At 38.2% G+C, this 17,175-nt stretch overlaps 1 protein-coding gene across 1 annotated transcript in view; it reads right to left on the reverse strand.

Moving 5' to 3' along the window:
• The window catches only part of PER2 (period circadian regulator 2), a gene marked incomplete at its 3' end in the record, with an annotated part of 30,183 nt that overhangs the window by 600 nt on the left and 12,408 nt on the right, over positions 1 to 17,175 (reverse strand). Inside the window, exons 9-21 of the mRNA XM_084267276.1 lie at positions 14,642 to 14,748; positions 13,872 to 14,025; positions 13,351 to 13,459; positions 12,861 to 12,992; positions 11,283 to 11,376; positions 10,446 to 10,602; positions 10,236 to 10,363; positions 8,506 to 8,679; positions 7,986 to 8,246; positions 5,643 to 6,490; positions 3,103 to 3,289; positions 2,398 to 2,590; positions 602 to 752 (exon numbers count right to left, since the gene is read on the reverse strand). Of these exons, the coding sequence (XP_084123402.1) occupies positions 602 to 752; positions 2,398 to 2,590; positions 3,103 to 3,289; positions 5,643 to 6,490; positions 7,986 to 8,246; positions 8,506 to 8,679; positions 10,236 to 10,363; positions 10,446 to 10,602; positions 11,283 to 11,376; positions 12,861 to 12,992; positions 13,351 to 13,459; positions 13,872 to 14,025; positions 14,642 to 14,748 (2,695 nt within the window). The remainder of the gene's footprint in view (positions 1 to 601; positions 753 to 2,397; positions 2,591 to 3,102; positions 3,290 to 5,642; positions 6,491 to 7,985; positions 8,247 to 8,505; positions 8,680 to 10,235; positions 10,364 to 10,445; positions 10,603 to 11,282; positions 11,377 to 12,860; positions 12,993 to 13,350; positions 13,460 to 13,871; positions 14,026 to 14,641; positions 14,749 to 17,175) is intronic.

Here is a 17,175-nt window from a genome sequence, read left to right on the forward strand (position 1 = left end):
AGAATGTGTTGAAAAGCTACAAATGATGGGAAGATTAGGGAGAAAAAGTACAATCAGGTGTGAGTAAGCAAAATACACAGACAACAAATAAAACTGCAAGGATGCTTTGTTCTGTTCTCTCTTTGTTGTTCCCTTTTCAAGCCATTAATTCACTTACAGAGTCAAGGCAAGAGATGATCCTGCCTGAGAATTCTGACAGGAAAAAGAGAACTGTGTACTCCCAAAGATTTTGTACTTTCTAGAAAGCAACGATGTAAGTTTCTGTGCACAAAATAGAGGGTTTTATGTAATGAAGTTTCTGGCTCTGTTGCTAAAGGAATTTAGAAAATTTAGAAATTAGAAAATTTAGAAATAGGAATTTAGAAATTCAGAAATAGGAATGAAGTTTCTAATACTCTATTCACCACTACACTTCAACTTGCCCACTGGAAAGATGATTTATGGCAAATTAAATCAAGCCAGAAACCACTGCATGGAAGTTTCAGGGTTTTTTTCTCTGCATAACTGACACAGTTTTCATTGCTACAGGAAAAGCCTAACATAGGCAGCTAATACTTTAAGCACTGTTAAACATGCTAAAGTAACTAACATTTAAACTTACAGAATTAGCAACAGTTTTTGGCAGTCCACCTTGCTGGATCCATGGATGAACTTCAATAAGCTCTCTCTTTTGTTCTTCTGTAAATTTTGGCTGTAGTTTCTGCATTTGCTTTAATTTCTGCTTATCTTCTTTTAAAACTGTTTCCAAATCTCTAAAATGAAATGCATTTCAAAATTGAGCTTCATCAGTTTCATGCCTATATAAGGTTATGCAGTCAAATACTAACGTTTTCTTTGCTCTGGAACGTTAAGGTTATAAATCTCACACTGGAAGACTATTAAGTGTGGTTATTTCAACAACTTTCTGCATTTGCAAACTTTAACACGTCTTTGGTGGCTCACTGTCTTTCCAAATCCCATCAGCAAAACCAGTTTTCTTAGTGCTGTAAAACCACCAAGAACTCCAGTTTCCCTTTGCTGACGGGGCAGTAATTTGCAAGTTCCCCTTCACTGGGAGCACAACCCAGGACAGGCAGTAGATGCACGTATGAGATACTAAAGCAGAGTAAGATATGTTTAAGGAGGTCATCAAGACTGCATTAAACTTCAGGACTGAGGGAGGAATTTAGAACCCACTGCTCTGTTTCAGCAGCCAACGTTCTCTCTCTCTCCCTGCACCTGGATGCAGAAACTAAGAACACCCCACAACCACACCAAAAATGTACAAGCTGTACACCTCTATGAAAGGTGACAACAGAAAGCAAGTTCCAAGAAATCCAGTACTATTTTTCTTCCTGACAGCACACCTATGAACAGGTTGGATTTACACTTCTCAGGCACCACACTCTGACAACGACATTAACAATTCTTATGACAACATCCTGTTTTGCACCACGTTCTCTTTGGCAGGCTTTATTACTCTTAGCCTACTCGAATCCCCATCTATAGCTGTCAGCCCTTCAGGCTACAAAACCTGAGAAACACCAGGGTATTTTTAAATATAGGGAAACATTCTAAGGCTTTTACAATGTGTTCTCTATTCCTGGCCCCTCCATCATCCCTACACTTCCGTATTTTGAGAGCTTGTTTTCCTTCCCTCTTCCGCTTGTCTCTACTGAAACTTCCTATTCCTTTCAAAATATCATTCACTGCTCTCAAGAAATATCAACAAAAAGATTTTTAAAACCTTCAGGACTTGTCACCCTGTACCTGCTCTTTGCTATCTACGTAGGAAATACACATTTTTTTTAAAAAAAAGTTCTTTCTATTAGAAAGATTATGATTTTTACCTTCTAATCCCTTGTCCTATTTGAATGGGAATTTATGGAGAAGAACGAATATTTAGAAGTAATATCCAGGGGGAAAAATTACCCAACAAAACAACTCACAAGGCAGAGAAAGGAGCATTCCACTGAATGTGGCATCTCAAGGACAACAGGCAGGGAGTACAGATTTTCCATGCTACAGAACATTATTAGATCTAAGCATACTTGCCCAGATCTATAAATCAGACTACAAGGATTTCTTAGGCTACTAGTTACAAATCACTAACTGTAAAACAGCTTCAAAAAAAAAAAAAAAACAACCCAAAAAAACCCCAACAAAACAAACCACAGTTAATTTCAGCTCAGGTAACTGATCTAAAAATCCAGCTATGCCTGATTAAATAATTTTTCATTTTTGAGAAACTTTTGTGTAGTGTGCAAAAACTATAAAGGAAGCAAGGATTCTTGATGCTGAGCTAAACCTTAAAACCAATTTACTTCTATTGAGAGATTCATGTATAGCTTTCCTTCTGTAGACCCTGCTCCCCCCAGCACATATACAGCTCATGAAGGACTAGGATATTTGAATTACCGTGAGGGTATCTGGTAAGTCATCATAACAGTGTCATCTGTGTTTGCCATCAAAAGCCATATAGGGTCCTGAAGGACATATTTAATGAAGTGTTCACTTTCTTCCATTTCTGCCTTCATTTTGGTTTTATGATGATTTTCTGAGGAATCAATACTCCCAAAGTATTTGCTGGTGTGACTAGTTTCACTACTGCCTTTAAAAAGAAATATAAAGTTTCAATATCAATTGTCAAATACCTAGATTATCAGAATGCTGTTGAAAATAGGGAATAAGAACTGAAAGTATGAACTCAAACAATATTTTATTTCATTTTTTTAAACAGAGGGAACTTCCACCCCTATGTAACTGCATTAATATTTTTAAACTCAAGTTCTCAGGCTAAGTCTACATCAAATTTCAAGAGAATAATTAGCAAACTTAAACTAAAAACTCTGAAATGAAACATGAAAGAGAAATGTATGTCATGCATATGTAATACTTTAATAGCTATTTTACACACGCTTGAAAAAAGGTTCTACGCTGTAAATCAAACAACGGAAAAAACTTTCATGTTGTGTGATAAAAAAATTAATCTAGAATAAACTATATAATGAGAATTAAGGACAATAAATATTTTTATATAAAGCACTTGATGTTCAGGTGATATTTGCAATACCTCGTGCTCCAATTCTAAACTGTCAAGAAAATACTCGCTGCCAGTGATACCTGTTCTGCTGCCCGACATGCCACAGCCATTGGATCCAGACCCCAGAGACTCAGCAGCTGCAGATACACCACTCCCAGAGGAAGCTGAACCAGTGCCTGAACACGCATCTTCTTGAAGTAAAATGTCAAGCAGGACACTTGACATTGAGAGTGCATCACTATTTTGAGCATCCATTGGAGATTCAGCCTAGTGATAAAAAGGGGAGTGGAAAACAATAAAATAAAAACCCCAAACCCAAGGCTATTTCATTACTAACAGCTTACATTTAGTATTAATAGATTTTGCTTTGTATTCCAATGTTTACACAGCTATTCAAAGACAGGCAAACACCAACAATACGTGCCAAGACCAACTGGAGAATACTGAACTGATAGACCAAGAAGCAGTCCTTCAGTAAGACTGGGATTTTAATTTAATTTTTGTTAAAATATATATATATAGTTTAGTGCGGAAGAAGTAAGGAAGACATTTGCTATTCAGCTTTGACAGCCGCTGCTGTCCTGGACAAGTCAGAATTTACACAAGCCATCTAAGACATACTAGCAGCTCCTCCTACCATAATCTAGCTCGAAGAGAATTGCATCAACAGTCCCCATTATTGTTACTATGCTCAGTGTGTGAGGAGAAGGAAGGTGTTCCCAGACACAAGCTTTTGAGGCAAGATAATTTATTTGTATGTTTTTAAGGGAAAAAGCATTAACTTGGCAGATTTCTAACCTAAACCAATCCTCACTGCAAATCAGTTTGAGGATTAAATATTCAAGATTAAGGTTGACAGAACTTGGCGAACTAGATAATGATAATGGAGAGAACTAGCTTTATCCTGAACTAATGCCCACATTGCCTTTGTTTCCCAGTAAGCAATGAGGAAATTATAGAAAGTTTCCTTTTGCAGGTTTCTAAAGAAAAGGATCTAGGAGTTCAAGGAAATTCAAAAGAATTTGCCAGCAAAATTATTCCTATTAAGTTTTGTTATTGAGATTCTTTTAATCCAGCAGAGGCATCTCAGAGCATGCTGTGAGTTCCAGACTGTCACAGATGCACTGTTATACAGCAGCACAAGTCCTTACAGAGATAAGATCTTTCAGAGATGTTGTGTACTGCACAAGATACATGAGTCCAAACACAGCCCTGGATGCATATATCCCTGAAACTGTCTCCAGATGCGACATTTACACAACTAGTATGGTAGAGATATTTTTATTTAAAAAAGAAAACAAAATGTATTTGTTCTCAGGATCATGAGATAACATCATGTAAACACAGAATGTGACACGTTTTTGCAATCTATCAAGCCTGCAAGTTTGTCTAGAAAAACACAGATAAAACAAAATCATTTTCTCTCTGTTCTCCCTCTATTTGTGCCCCTTAAGAATCAATATAAATAATATTAGGTAAAATAAACCAGGGAGAACAGCTTACTAAATGTTCAAACATTTTCTCACTTTCCTTCCTCTTCCTTTATGGCTTCTACTGTAGAGACACACTTATGATACATGCTTTCTTTTTCATAAACAAAGTCATTTAATCAGTATCTGTTAGTATCAGCACTAGTAATGCTTTTTATGAATTACTTCCAGTACTTTAGATCTCCAACATGCCTAAAATCCACCCCCCTTCCAATGCCTGCTCTCCTTGTAGCAGCAGTGCACCCAAGTTCTACTTTGTAACTGTACCATTTGATGCAAAGACCAGTTGCAAGCCACAGACCAAGACAAGCAGAAGGGAAGAAGGACCCAGTCTAAAATAATTAGGTTGCAACTCCACCCCACCGCATTTACAGAGACAGACACTTCATGGTGCCTTTAGAAAATGTGAATATTAGCCTACATATTCCTGTCACAGACATCTTTATGGACATACTATTCCACCTGAAGTTTCTGTAATGTTATTTGTTAAACTGATTCATCAAACCTGAATGAGCTAATAAATACAAAACCACAAAGTTACCAAATAGTTCAGCATTGTTTTAGCACATCAAATAACTAAGCCTATTTCAGACCAATTATAGCTTGTTGCCCCCTCCACATAAATTCACTAGTCCAAAACTTTTTGCTAAAAATAAAGTGCACATACTTTAAAAAAAAATAAATCTATTTCAGTGCTTTTCAGAGGGCTTATCCATATTCATATTTTTAAATGTGTGGAACAAAATTGTTTCAGGCTGTATTTCCAAGCTTCCTAGTGTAGTTTCAAAAGAACAAAGCAGTATGACTATTCTAATAATTGGATTTAAAATTTTATTCCATTTGCTGAAGTTTGGAATTTACTAACTACACTTTTGAGTCCATCTCCTGGAATTCTATTGACCAATTACTGTCTAACGTTAAAAAACAGATCCCTCAAGTGAAACGGCTGAAAGTGATGTAGCAGAGACAGGGAAACAGCGGGGGGTGGGGGGGGGACACACGACAACAACCCCACAAAATTTTAGGCATTTCTACATGTTAACAACTTCAAATATGTTCAAGAATGTGAAGACAAAAATATAGAAAGAGAAAGGAGAGACAAACCACCCAGAACTCATCTGCATACTTACTGGTAAGGATCCTTTTCCACTACAGTTATCGGTTGTCATGATTTTGCCTATGGCCCCCTCCTCACTTAAAGCTCCGTGTAAACCCGCAGGAGCTCCACTGTCAGCGGTTTTTGTGGTTTCTTCTAACTGCAGAAGATTCAGAGGAGAACTGCACCTTGACTGGAACAGGGGTGGTGAAGCCTGGTCTTGAGGACCCACTGACTGTGGAGTGCAGGAACGGGACGGCTCAATTCGTGGCTCCATGACAGGAACCTTTTCACTCTCTGCTGGTGGGTTGTAATGGAATGGCTGCGTCGGGAAAAACGCCTGTTGTGGGAAAGGGCTGGGGGTAGCGAATGGCGGCTGCGTTGGGAATACTGTCTGCGAGGAGAAAGTGGAATGGGCAGGGAAGCCGGGTTGGCTGTGGTACAGCGTTTGGGGCAAGTTACTGTTCATCTCTGGGTAGACATAGTTGGGGAGCACTAGAGCTACAACGGGTGTCATGAGGGGTGCAGAGAATTGGGGGGGTTGCATAGGGAGAGTATTCCCGGAGTCTGGCAACTGATTAAAACCAGAGAGTGAAGTCTCAGGAGCTGGTGGCACAGTCCCTCCTGCTGGAAAAACAGGAAGCGGATATGCAGGCATAACAGTGGGAAAAGACACTGCTGAGTAGCTTGCTTGTGAAGTGTCTGATGGTGACCAAGCAGTAGCATTTAAACCTTGAAGGGGGAACCGATGGGGAAATTTAGTTCCAGAGGTTGTACTGTCTGAAGACTCCTGTGGTTTAATCCGCTTCGATTTCCTGTTCTTCCCACTTTTCTTCCAAGGCTGATCCACTCCAGAAGTGCCATTTCTTTGTCCACGGCCACCTGCAAAATACAAACCAAACAAAACAAACAAAAAACCCCCACAACATCAGGAAGGATCCTACTACTTGGAATCTAGTCAATCCCTTCCACCTTGTCATCCCTAGAAGTTGCTCAAAACTGCAGTTCTGGACTTAGTCTATGCACATGGAAGCATTTGGGAAGGGATCAGGTTCACTTTTACCTCAGCACAAGAGCTGAGCTAACTGGGCAATGAAAACATTGACAAATCATAGAAGAGAGCAGCAGTGGACCAATTCAGGCTCAAATGTCTATCACTCAAAAAAAACATAGCCACAAAATAGTGGCTCCCAGAGGGGCAAAATTCTAATTAACCCAGAAATTAGAATGGAATTGTTGGAGGTTGGACCAAATGATCTCTTGGGGTACCTTCCAACCCCCTACAATTCTGTAAAAGCAGTATGGGACATGGCTGAAAGCATTTCTAGAAAGTTAAGGTTATGCAGGTCCGTAATTGAAAAGGTGAGGGAAAAAAAAAAAGCAGAAGGAAACTACACAAAGAAAAGAATGTCCTGAGGGGGAGGTGTAGGGGGAAAGCATGCTACCTTTGCAACTTTATTTTAGGAGAAGTCTGCACCAAGCAACTCTTCCCTAGGTGAAGGCTGTCAGCTCATCTGATCACAGACATGAGGAAATTCATAAAATATCTTCCAGCACTAAGAGCTGCTCAAACTTTTAATTTGTATAAAGCTTATGTAGATGGGCTGAATGTTTACAGAGAATACAGAATGCAAGGGGGCTGAAGGGTTCCAGAACAGGTTTCTTAAATAGTTATGCAGGTCCTTGATTTAAATAAAAAACGGAAGATAAGAATCTGCTTAGCAGTGTCTAACTCTGTTCCCATTTCAGTCCTGACTTGACATGGAACAGAAGTCAGATCAGTATCAAGCACTTTCTGAAAACACTGATCAGAAGTTCCTAGTCCTAATAAACAAACAAACAAAATCTCACTATTACAGCTAGTCAGTGCCATTTGCCTCCCACTGATCACATTATTAAGTCAGAGGCAACCAAACAATTATCAGCTTGTTTCACCAACTGCACAACAGCAGAACGGGTGGAACTGGATGTAAAGCAAAGGGGCTAAAAACAAAACCAAACCACAGATCTGAAAAGAGAGACAGATGGAAGGACAGAAGGAAGAAATGCAAGGCAATACAAGCATAGATAAAGTAAACCAAACATGCTAAAGCATGTTTTTTATCCCTTGAAAATAAGATACATCACAGCAGTACTACAGTGAACAGATAAAAATCAAAACCTTACCAGGATGTTTGTTATTACATTAAGAGCTATCTTCCACCCTCATTCTTTAAGCAGTATTTACCATAAAGAAACTTTCTGAGGACTTCAAAAATAGCATGCAACTGTCACTATTCACAGTGACCCCACAATACAGCTAAAATTGGAAGTGCCTGCTCAGGAGGATTTGCTTCCTATGTAAATACAAGTTTTATTGTGAAAACTATTGCCGTACCACGTTCACCAGCCCGTGCCTTCGGTTTATCTTGTAAGTAGTGATTGCAGTGGGACTGAAAAATATTAAATCTCTTGATTTCTTTAAACTTATTCAAAAAGCTCTGCTCCTCTTTTTGTGTATGCACTGCAAGGACTTCCTTTGTAAGTCCCAGTTTTTTAAACGGCTCCTTTTCTTGATTTACATGCGCAGAGCTGGATGGAGGGGCAAGAAGTTGGCTATCTACAAGTTCTGCTCCACTTGGACCATCTTCTATCATTTCTACAAAAACAGGAGGAAAAAATAAATCAAGATGAAGTAAAAGCAGCTTTGTATATGCATTTTTTAGCTATTACTTTTTTGTAATAATTTTGCAGCAAGTTTAAGATACAAATTCTGTCCCTATTTATTCCTTTTCCATAGGTACATTTTAGTTGTAAGAAAATGCACATCACAAGCAGATACCAGCTGCTCCCCCATCTGAAGTTTAAACTTGCTAGCAATCACCATTTTGGAGAAAGTTTATTAACAAAAACCATACCTAATTCAGGTTGCGTTTTTTTGTCTCCAACGTGAACAATGGTGCTACTGTAGCTGCACTGACTTGTGAGAGACACAACACTTTCAGGCTTGCCAGGTAAAGCCAAGGATGTTAAGTGAGCACCAACCACTGGGGGACCGTTTGATTTACCAGATGCCTTCAACACAGCAGGATCTATTAAAATAAGTTAATTTGTAGTTTACTGAACACAAACAAGAGCAAATGCAAGTTATGTTCTGCTAGGGTTGCAAAACAGTAGAGGAGAGGCTAAGCTGTGCTTGACAAACCACAAAATGAACATTTTACTTTGCTTTATGCGTTCCACTAAGAACCTTTCACGAACAGAACAACTTCTGAACAACCAAATCCAATCCTCTACTGTCACATACAGCCAAACCAAATCTTCTCAATGAAGGACTTTTTGTTCTTTCCTGGTGTTCACTTTTTTTCATGGCACAATTTTGGAACAAGTTTCCAGCCTCTTCCAGCCTAAGATTAAGCCCCACCTAGCTCCCACGTTACTGTACATTAATTGCTGTCATTAGCTGGCTCACTTCGCTCTGAACATCTGCCTATTCTTTCACTTGAAAGCCGTACATGAAAATCCAGCAGAGGTCACACCAGTGCCTCATGAACCAGCATTAAAACATTCCTTCTCCAGCTGGAATACTTGATGTAACATGTTTAAGAGCTAAAATTTGCCCTTTCCCTGACTAGAGTATGTTGGTGGCTTCACTATTCTCAGTCATCACTGCCCCAATGAACTTACATTTCCTCTGGTCAACTAGTGGTGCGTATACTCCAAACGACAGCAGAAATTGTGTTCTTAACTGAATGATGCTACCACCTCCTCCCTACTTCTCAATGCATTTCAATTCCTTCTACAGGACACTCTGTTCCTAAGTGCACTGATACCTTCCAATTTGATTCTAAAAGCTGCATTAAAAACTTCTTTATGAAGCTCATCAAAAAAGAAGTACAGACAAGATTGTTCCTGAGACCAATTTCTGGGAGATTCCACTAGACACTTGCTGATTCAACCTTACCATTATATGGGTCTGAATGGGAAGTACCTCACGCACAGTTCTTTACGAATCTCAGTTTTTGTACAAACCAGTCACATTCTTCCTTTTAGCTTCCCATCAGGACAGGGACTATTATCAATGCCATACCTAAGTCCTAAAAATTTTTTTAACATTTTTGCCTATAGCTAACTGTTTAGATAGCTATCCCCCAGTAATCCCCCCATCTTTTATTTCCATCTCTGTATACCCCTTTCAAATGGATTCTTACGCCTCACACAACACGCATTTTACCCTCTCTTGTTCCTTTTCCTTTAGTTCAACAAAGGAAAAATGCACATGTAATATGCCTATTTCTTGTTGCAATCAATTAACTGCCAGCTTCTTCAGCTGGTGGTTCTTACAAATCCTAATTGTGAAACAAACTTTACATTTGCTAATGATTCGAGTCCTGAAACTCAGGTTCCTGCTGTATTTTGTACACTATAAATGTGCTTATTGCATCTACAATTCTGATATTCAATCAACTAAGCAGTATTTTGATTGTAGGGAATATTTTCATGACAGAAGCAAGCTCACCAACATCTAACACTGAAAAAACGGCTATGAGGTCATGCCTAAGCTACACTTGTTATTATTCTGCAAAACAGTAACATTCCACTATCCGCTAGCAAAAATCAAATCAAGCAAAAGCTGTGACAGAGATACCTCCCAAGGGCTGTATGGCATTATCAGCTGGCTTTGGTTCATGAACTCCAGAACTCAGTGATGCAACACTTGATGAAGGTTCACATTTTCTTTTTGATGTACCAGGCACATTACAACTCTCCAAGTACCTAAAAGGCAATGATTTAACAGTATTAGATCTGCAAATCTTAGGCCTGGAGGTTAAGACTAATTTACACACTGGTTACTTGCCTGATGACACTGTCCAAACAACTAATCTGTTGATAAGAATATACAGGCTGTTCTTTCCAAGCCAACTCTTCAGTAGTCACATTTTTAGGAGCAGGTGTTACTGCAGTATCCTTCCCCACTACATCTTTCACCTGACCACTAGGGCCACTTTGTTTTTCTGTGAAGAGAGATATGGTTATTATGCAATTATGGCATTAAATCCTTGAAAATATCCCTAAAATCAAAAGTTCTAATTTGTACGGATTTCTTACAGGTTACAGGTTAACCACTGCAAAGCAAGTAAGAGGTTTGCACACAAGTAGACAAATGTTGCGTAAGTATTATCCTGTCCTATGGATTCTTGAAGGTGTAAAGCTTAGTTAGGTTGATGCATCTGGATCCAGAGGGAATAGATATTATGGCTATAAGAGAATAGATATCTGAGTTGAAACACAGTCAGTATGAGGACAACTCTAATACTTGTAAGTTACAACAAATTATTAGAAGAATAAACTATTAATTTATGCAGAACATAAGGGTTTCAATCATCAACTTAAAAAATTCCCGAGGCTACAAAACAAGCAGGAAAGACAATATCCATAACATTTTCCTCCACCTAAGAGATCAGGCTTGTACGAAAACACAAGCCAGAAATAAGGTACTTCAAAACAACAGCTTTAAGACACACCTTAGCTGTGCCTTATACCATTACCAACTCAGACGGAGCTGAATACAGTATTTTAATTGATAAAAATGCTTCCTTTATGGATTAGAACTAAACCACAAAAAAACCTCTTCCTTTCATATTATACAAGGCACCAGCACAATAGAGTTATGCTTAATTTGCTAATATTTTACCTGCAAGAGGCTCTTTCTTATACTCCGGTTTTGCTTTACTGTCAGTGAAAATACGTTGTCCTTTATTTTTGACCTTACGGGCATCTTGACGAACCTCCTGAAAGCAGGTCATTAAAGAGTTACTCAAAAAGTCTGACAAAAATCATGGCTAATGATGCCTCAATATAATAGACTAAATCTAACCCTAATTTCTATTTTACAATTAGTCTAATCAAGAAGAAATCCTGATGTTTAGACTTCTGTTGTGCAGCAGAGTAACTTTGGGAATTGGCAAAAAAGAATAAACTTCAAGTATGGTGTTTGTACACAATTACTCTGCATTTTTTTAAAATGGCTGAATGATTCGCATAGGTAAATATAAATTACCTATATATACATTACCTATATAAATATACATTACACAGAAGACTTCAGACAAAAAAACCAACAAAATAGCTGACAAACCCAGCATCACTTGGTAAACATAATATTGCTACTAAGACTGAGAACTTTTTTGGCCTGAAGTTTAACCAAGCATTGATAGGATATTATAAAACTATATTATAACAGTCTTCACCATATGGATATAGTGATGGAAAGACAGGCATTTGTTTCCCTCAGAACCAAGACCTCCTTAAACATTACTCTTCTTCATAGCTCTGAAATGTGTGTCAAACAAAAGCATCCTGAGAGTGCTGAAGCCAGTAGTGTTTAAGGACTTGAAATCCAGGAAAGTACATGAGGTGCTCAGGATTGTGGTTTAGCAGACGACAGGTATTGTTGGACTAAATGATCCCAAGGTCTTTTCCAACCTAGTGATTCTGTGAGAATGAGTGCCTTGGCAAGAGCAGCACTCTGCCATGCAGCATCAGAGAAACAGAAGTCAGATTTGGGAGAATCAGCCTATAATCAGTATGACTAAATAAAGGAAAATTTTGGCTTTCAAAATTAAGCACTACTCAACAAGCTACAACAGATTTGGGAAGAATAACAGGAAAGCGAAAATGACTAGAGATGTTAAAAGGCTCAGTTATTTTGAGTGCATTCATGTTCAGTATGTGGATTTACTTTGCCTATGGAATAGTTCTGTTAAGCACACAAATTTAATTCTGCTGCAGCAGTGGCCCAACTACAATAAAATTACATTTTAAGTTCAAGAAATCTTTGATTTTATTCCATTCAATTTATTTTCATCTTATATAGCGTATTTTTACAACATAAGAAGTGATCAAAGTCAAGCTACCACTTGGTTGTGCAGATATTATTGCACTTTATCTTTCTAGTTTCTTTTGTGAAAGCAGTAATTACAAGCTTTCCCCTCCCAAAAGAAATTGCTTTCAAATATCCAGCTGGTTTCCCCAGAAACACAGCATCCAACATATAACAGACAATAGGATAAGTTAACACACTGCCTGCACCAGAAATCTTTAATCCCCTAGACAGAAAGGTTTTTTCAGTGTTAAACAAAAAAAGATTATGTTTTTCCTCATACTTTCTTCTTGCCTAATTTGAAATGGTTATGGTAAAAGTAAAAAAAGAAATCTCACTTTTACCAGTATGCTGTGTGCCACATACTTTAATAGGAAAACCCAAACCTACCGGCTTATCCTTATGAGTGTCTTCGTTGTTATTTCCCGTGCTGTCACTGGAGGATGCCACACTCATTAAGTGCTCATGTGACCCATTGCTACCTAGACTTCCATAGCCACTGGATCCACTGTTGTGCACAGGCTGTTAGCAACAATAAAAAAAATATATTTTTTTTATATATAAACACATACACACATGTACACGAGCACTGAAACTGTTACCAGTAATTCCGTATGAGGAAAAAAGGATTTATTTTAGACAGATTTGGGGTGGGTTTTTTGTTGGTTTGGTTTTTTTTTCCATGAGGTGCATGAAATCCTTAAAATGCCAACTTCAGCTTTAACATACTTTAGTAACTCTTGTCTGGTAATCAGGAGTTCAGTAATTTCCAGGGCTGTGGCCAGAAATTCCAGTACAGTAGTAGACAGCTAAACAAAGTGTCACACAAAGATAAACGCCCTTTCTTCAGTGGGAAGGCTAACAAAGGCACACGCTGTACCTGCAGTAACAGCCGGTATATTTGCTCGGTGATTTCCTGAACACTGGGATGAAGGATTCTATCCTCTGTATAGTTGGGAGCAGCAAAGACATCTTCATTTAAGGGACCCCTGCATAAACCAAACATATCCAAGCCCATTACACATGCAAGTACTTCAAGCATAGAAAGGAAACAACTTCAATTTAACATCTGTATCTAGCAATCAGGTGATTATTCTATTGCATCTGCCACCTTTGAGTATGATAAAATACATACCCTTGCTCGCCTTGAGCATGACTTCCCTCTTTTGAAGAAACTCTTGAAACCATTGGCAGAATTTGAAGGACTTCAAATCTCTTTTTAAAGCAGTTACTATATCACGACCCCAAATTTAAAAAGGAAGCAATCTGTATGCGTGACATCCCTAACCCCACCCCGCCCTACCCCCCCAAAATCCCTTATGCCTGCCTTAAGGATCACTCTGTAAACCTGAGGGGAGGGAAAATAAAAATCTTAGAAGTCCAAACAGTGTATTGACTTACGTCCTAACTTTGTGTCTTCCAATAATAAATGACACTTTTCTACTCCAAGGGTTGATGAAACTGGACCAGCTAGTGTCCATGGTTATATAATCTCCATTTCTGGTGCAAAACCTGATGGGTGAATAGTCAAAAGGCTGTCCTCCATACTGAAGTACTGTAATGAATGGTTCAAAAAGAAATTTCAGATCAGTATTTGCACAATTCTATTTAATGATTCAGGATTTTACAGTGAATTCCAATAGCAGAAGATAATGTTTGACAGAACAAATACCAGATACACACCTGGACATTTAGAAATGCTGCACTACCAGAATAAGCAGCCCTCATTAATTTACTGGACTGCGTCAAGAAAATCACCTTCAGAACACAACAAGCTACAGACAACTGAAGAAACAGCTTCACACTTTCAAAGTTTAACAAATCAGCATTGCCAGAATGGGTGCTCCTGTCTATGAAATATAGTCTACAGTTTCAAGTATGACAACCTCTATCATTGCGTTCACGAGAAAATTTTATGCATCAAATACTCATTTACAGTCAGTTTGTTTACAGCAGACATATGTTTCATATAAAACATAAAATTAAGTGATTTCTCATTTTCATCTATTTGCATTAAGAATCAAGTTATAAAGGATTCAGTATTTGCTTACACAAAAATTCAGTCACAACTAATTTTCACCTTCAATTTGCTGAGGTCTTTGTAGTCACTATTATTAACTTTCAGGAAAAAAAAAACCACTGTATTTCTGCCACAGTAAGAGATTACATACTTTTTTTGTGGATTGCTAGCATTAAAGGTCTGTCATTTGGGTGAAGATGGACCAAGACTGGTGTTCCTATTAAGTCCTGAGGTAGGTAACCCAACAGAGGTACTGCCCTGGGGAAAGAAAAACAAAGAAAGTAAAAAATCAAGTGGAATAAATGTATATTTAATCTTTAAAATTTTTCTGTTTTAAGGGTAAATTTTTTCTTTCTCCTATTAAGACGACGTATAATTTCAAGTTTAAGTTTGGAGAAATAGCAGGGCCAACTTAATAGCAGCAACAGTCTTTGAACAAGAGAGTTTTTGGGTTTTTTTGTGAAAGTCTGCTGCAGCAGTTCTGTCTGTTCTATTCTGCCTAGCTCTAAATACTTACCCTAATTTTAAAAGAGCATTAATAAAGCTTAATCTGGTAAAACTCTCACAAAGGTAAATAGTGCCTCAATCTATGGGCTTCATGCCAAGGCTAAGGATCACAGGATTACTACAGCTGAACTAGCAACATGGTAGTTAACTAGGACTCAAGAAAGAATCCTCACAGGCAAGTTAAGAGTTCAATTCATAAAGGAGCTGTAAGGAAGCAAGTTTATTCATTAAAATAGATAATTAAAAGCAATGTTACTGAATTACTGTGCATTATCAACGACTACTCACAATCTCACAATATTGAATCACACAAATTAGTCATTTGCATCACTTTTCATTGATCACTTAATATGAATGCTTTAAGAAGAGTGAAAGTTCGAGGACATCTGCACCTTACTCTGAAATCTGACTGACAAAAACATTACCTCTTTTCCCTCCCAAAGCATACATTAAGTCAATAGTACTCAGTAATGTTTAAAGAAGTTGTCAGTTGCCAACAAATCATCTTGTAAACTGGAAGTGCTGTGTACCTTCCTCCAGCCCCATTCACTGCCAAAGGCCCAGGAGCAGAAAGATGCTCAGGTATCTGAAGAGCTTTAATGAACACCCTGGCTGCAGTGCTTCACAGACAGGACCTGTGCTGTGCTGGAACTCAAAAGCACTATGGGACAAATGCCTTCAACGCTGCACTTCCAATAACCCACTGGAATTAAATCAGTTCCCGAAAATGTCAAACATACCCTTCCCCCAAAGGGCTTGAGATATTCAGTGGGAAATGAGTATAGCAATTAATGCTTCATTGAGCTGATTAATTAGTTAAATAACAAGTCTTAAAAACTTGTGGATGATCTAAAGTAACAATTTTACAAAGCTGAAGCTGGCATGAAACTCACACCAAATCACTTCACTTTGACACGCTGACATTTAAACACACTGCCAAGTTCAAAGCACTCAGGAACAGTCTAGAGGAGTTTAAAATACCAATCAGCTCCGAATGACTTTGGGTAATGTTGTGAGAAGAACAACAGGCACAGTTCCTGTTCTTTACCACCTGCTTTACAAAAGCCTGGTTAAACTACACCCCCTACACATTTTTATAGCCACATGTAGTTCACTAAAAGAGCTGGGCATCGAGACTGTAAGACCAACGGGTAGCAACTGAGCTTGACTCGCCTGTTTGCACAGAGTAGTTAAGGCTGGTACAGGAGCTTCCCACAACTATGGAAAGAGCTATTTACATGACGGAGTTGAATTTTCTTGGTGGTGCCAGACAATAAAGCTATGGGCAACGACCCCAGACTGCAGCCTGAGAGGCTGAAGTGGGCTTAAGGGAAACTTTTTCAACAACATGAAAGTTTTTCAGGAACTGTTTCCCATTCAGATTGTCTCGTCTCTGTCTTTGGAGATTTTGGGGCATTATTGAGCCAAGGCCACAGGTGACCTAATCCAGAACTGGGAAACAGTTTAATTTCAAGCAAAAGGATGGAGTGGAGACCTCCAGCAGTCCCTTACAAGCAGCGTTTACGTGATTGCATAATGCTGTATTTGAGAATACCTAATTTACTAGCTACTAGATTCAGTGTCTCAGCAGCACTCTGCTTCCTCATAATAAGTAACTCAAAATAATTCAGAGTTTAAGTTAATAAACTCATTTTATGAATGCAAATGCACATATGGCATAAAAATGGCTGATGAGGGGAGGCAACAAGTTTAGTGGTTTTACAGAATGACATTTAAAGTGTCAAAACTACATAAAGAAGCCTCTTCACATTCTTACTGCAAGTTAAATAGGAAACTGCTTTAAACTCATTTACTAAGATCACGCCACTGTGAGCTATATAGAACTTATATCCATCGTTCACATCAAGTATCAAATACATTTCAAAGACAAATATATGCAGGATTAATCCATTTAGTTTCAGGAAAATAATTATTCTTACTTAACATATTCTGTGCAGAGATCCAATTGCAGAGTTAAGGTAAATAAACATTTTTCCAACTCATGAACACAGATTACAGAATTAACTTTATTTTATGCAAGTCAGGCAACAGTTTCAGCATTATATTAAAAACAATTCTCACTCAACAGCAGGTGTTCAGTTGTATATTTTTGAATATTAGACTCCACTTTCTCTAAGGATCTATCGTTTTGTATAGTCTGCCTAACCCTGGAGAGCT

Source organism: Gallinula chloropus (assembly GCF_964237585.1).
Source record: "Gallinula chloropus genome assembly, chromosome: 8".
Classification (NCBI taxonomy): domain Eukaryota; kingdom Metazoa; phylum Chordata; class Aves; order Gruiformes; family Rallidae; genus Gallinula; species Gallinula chloropus.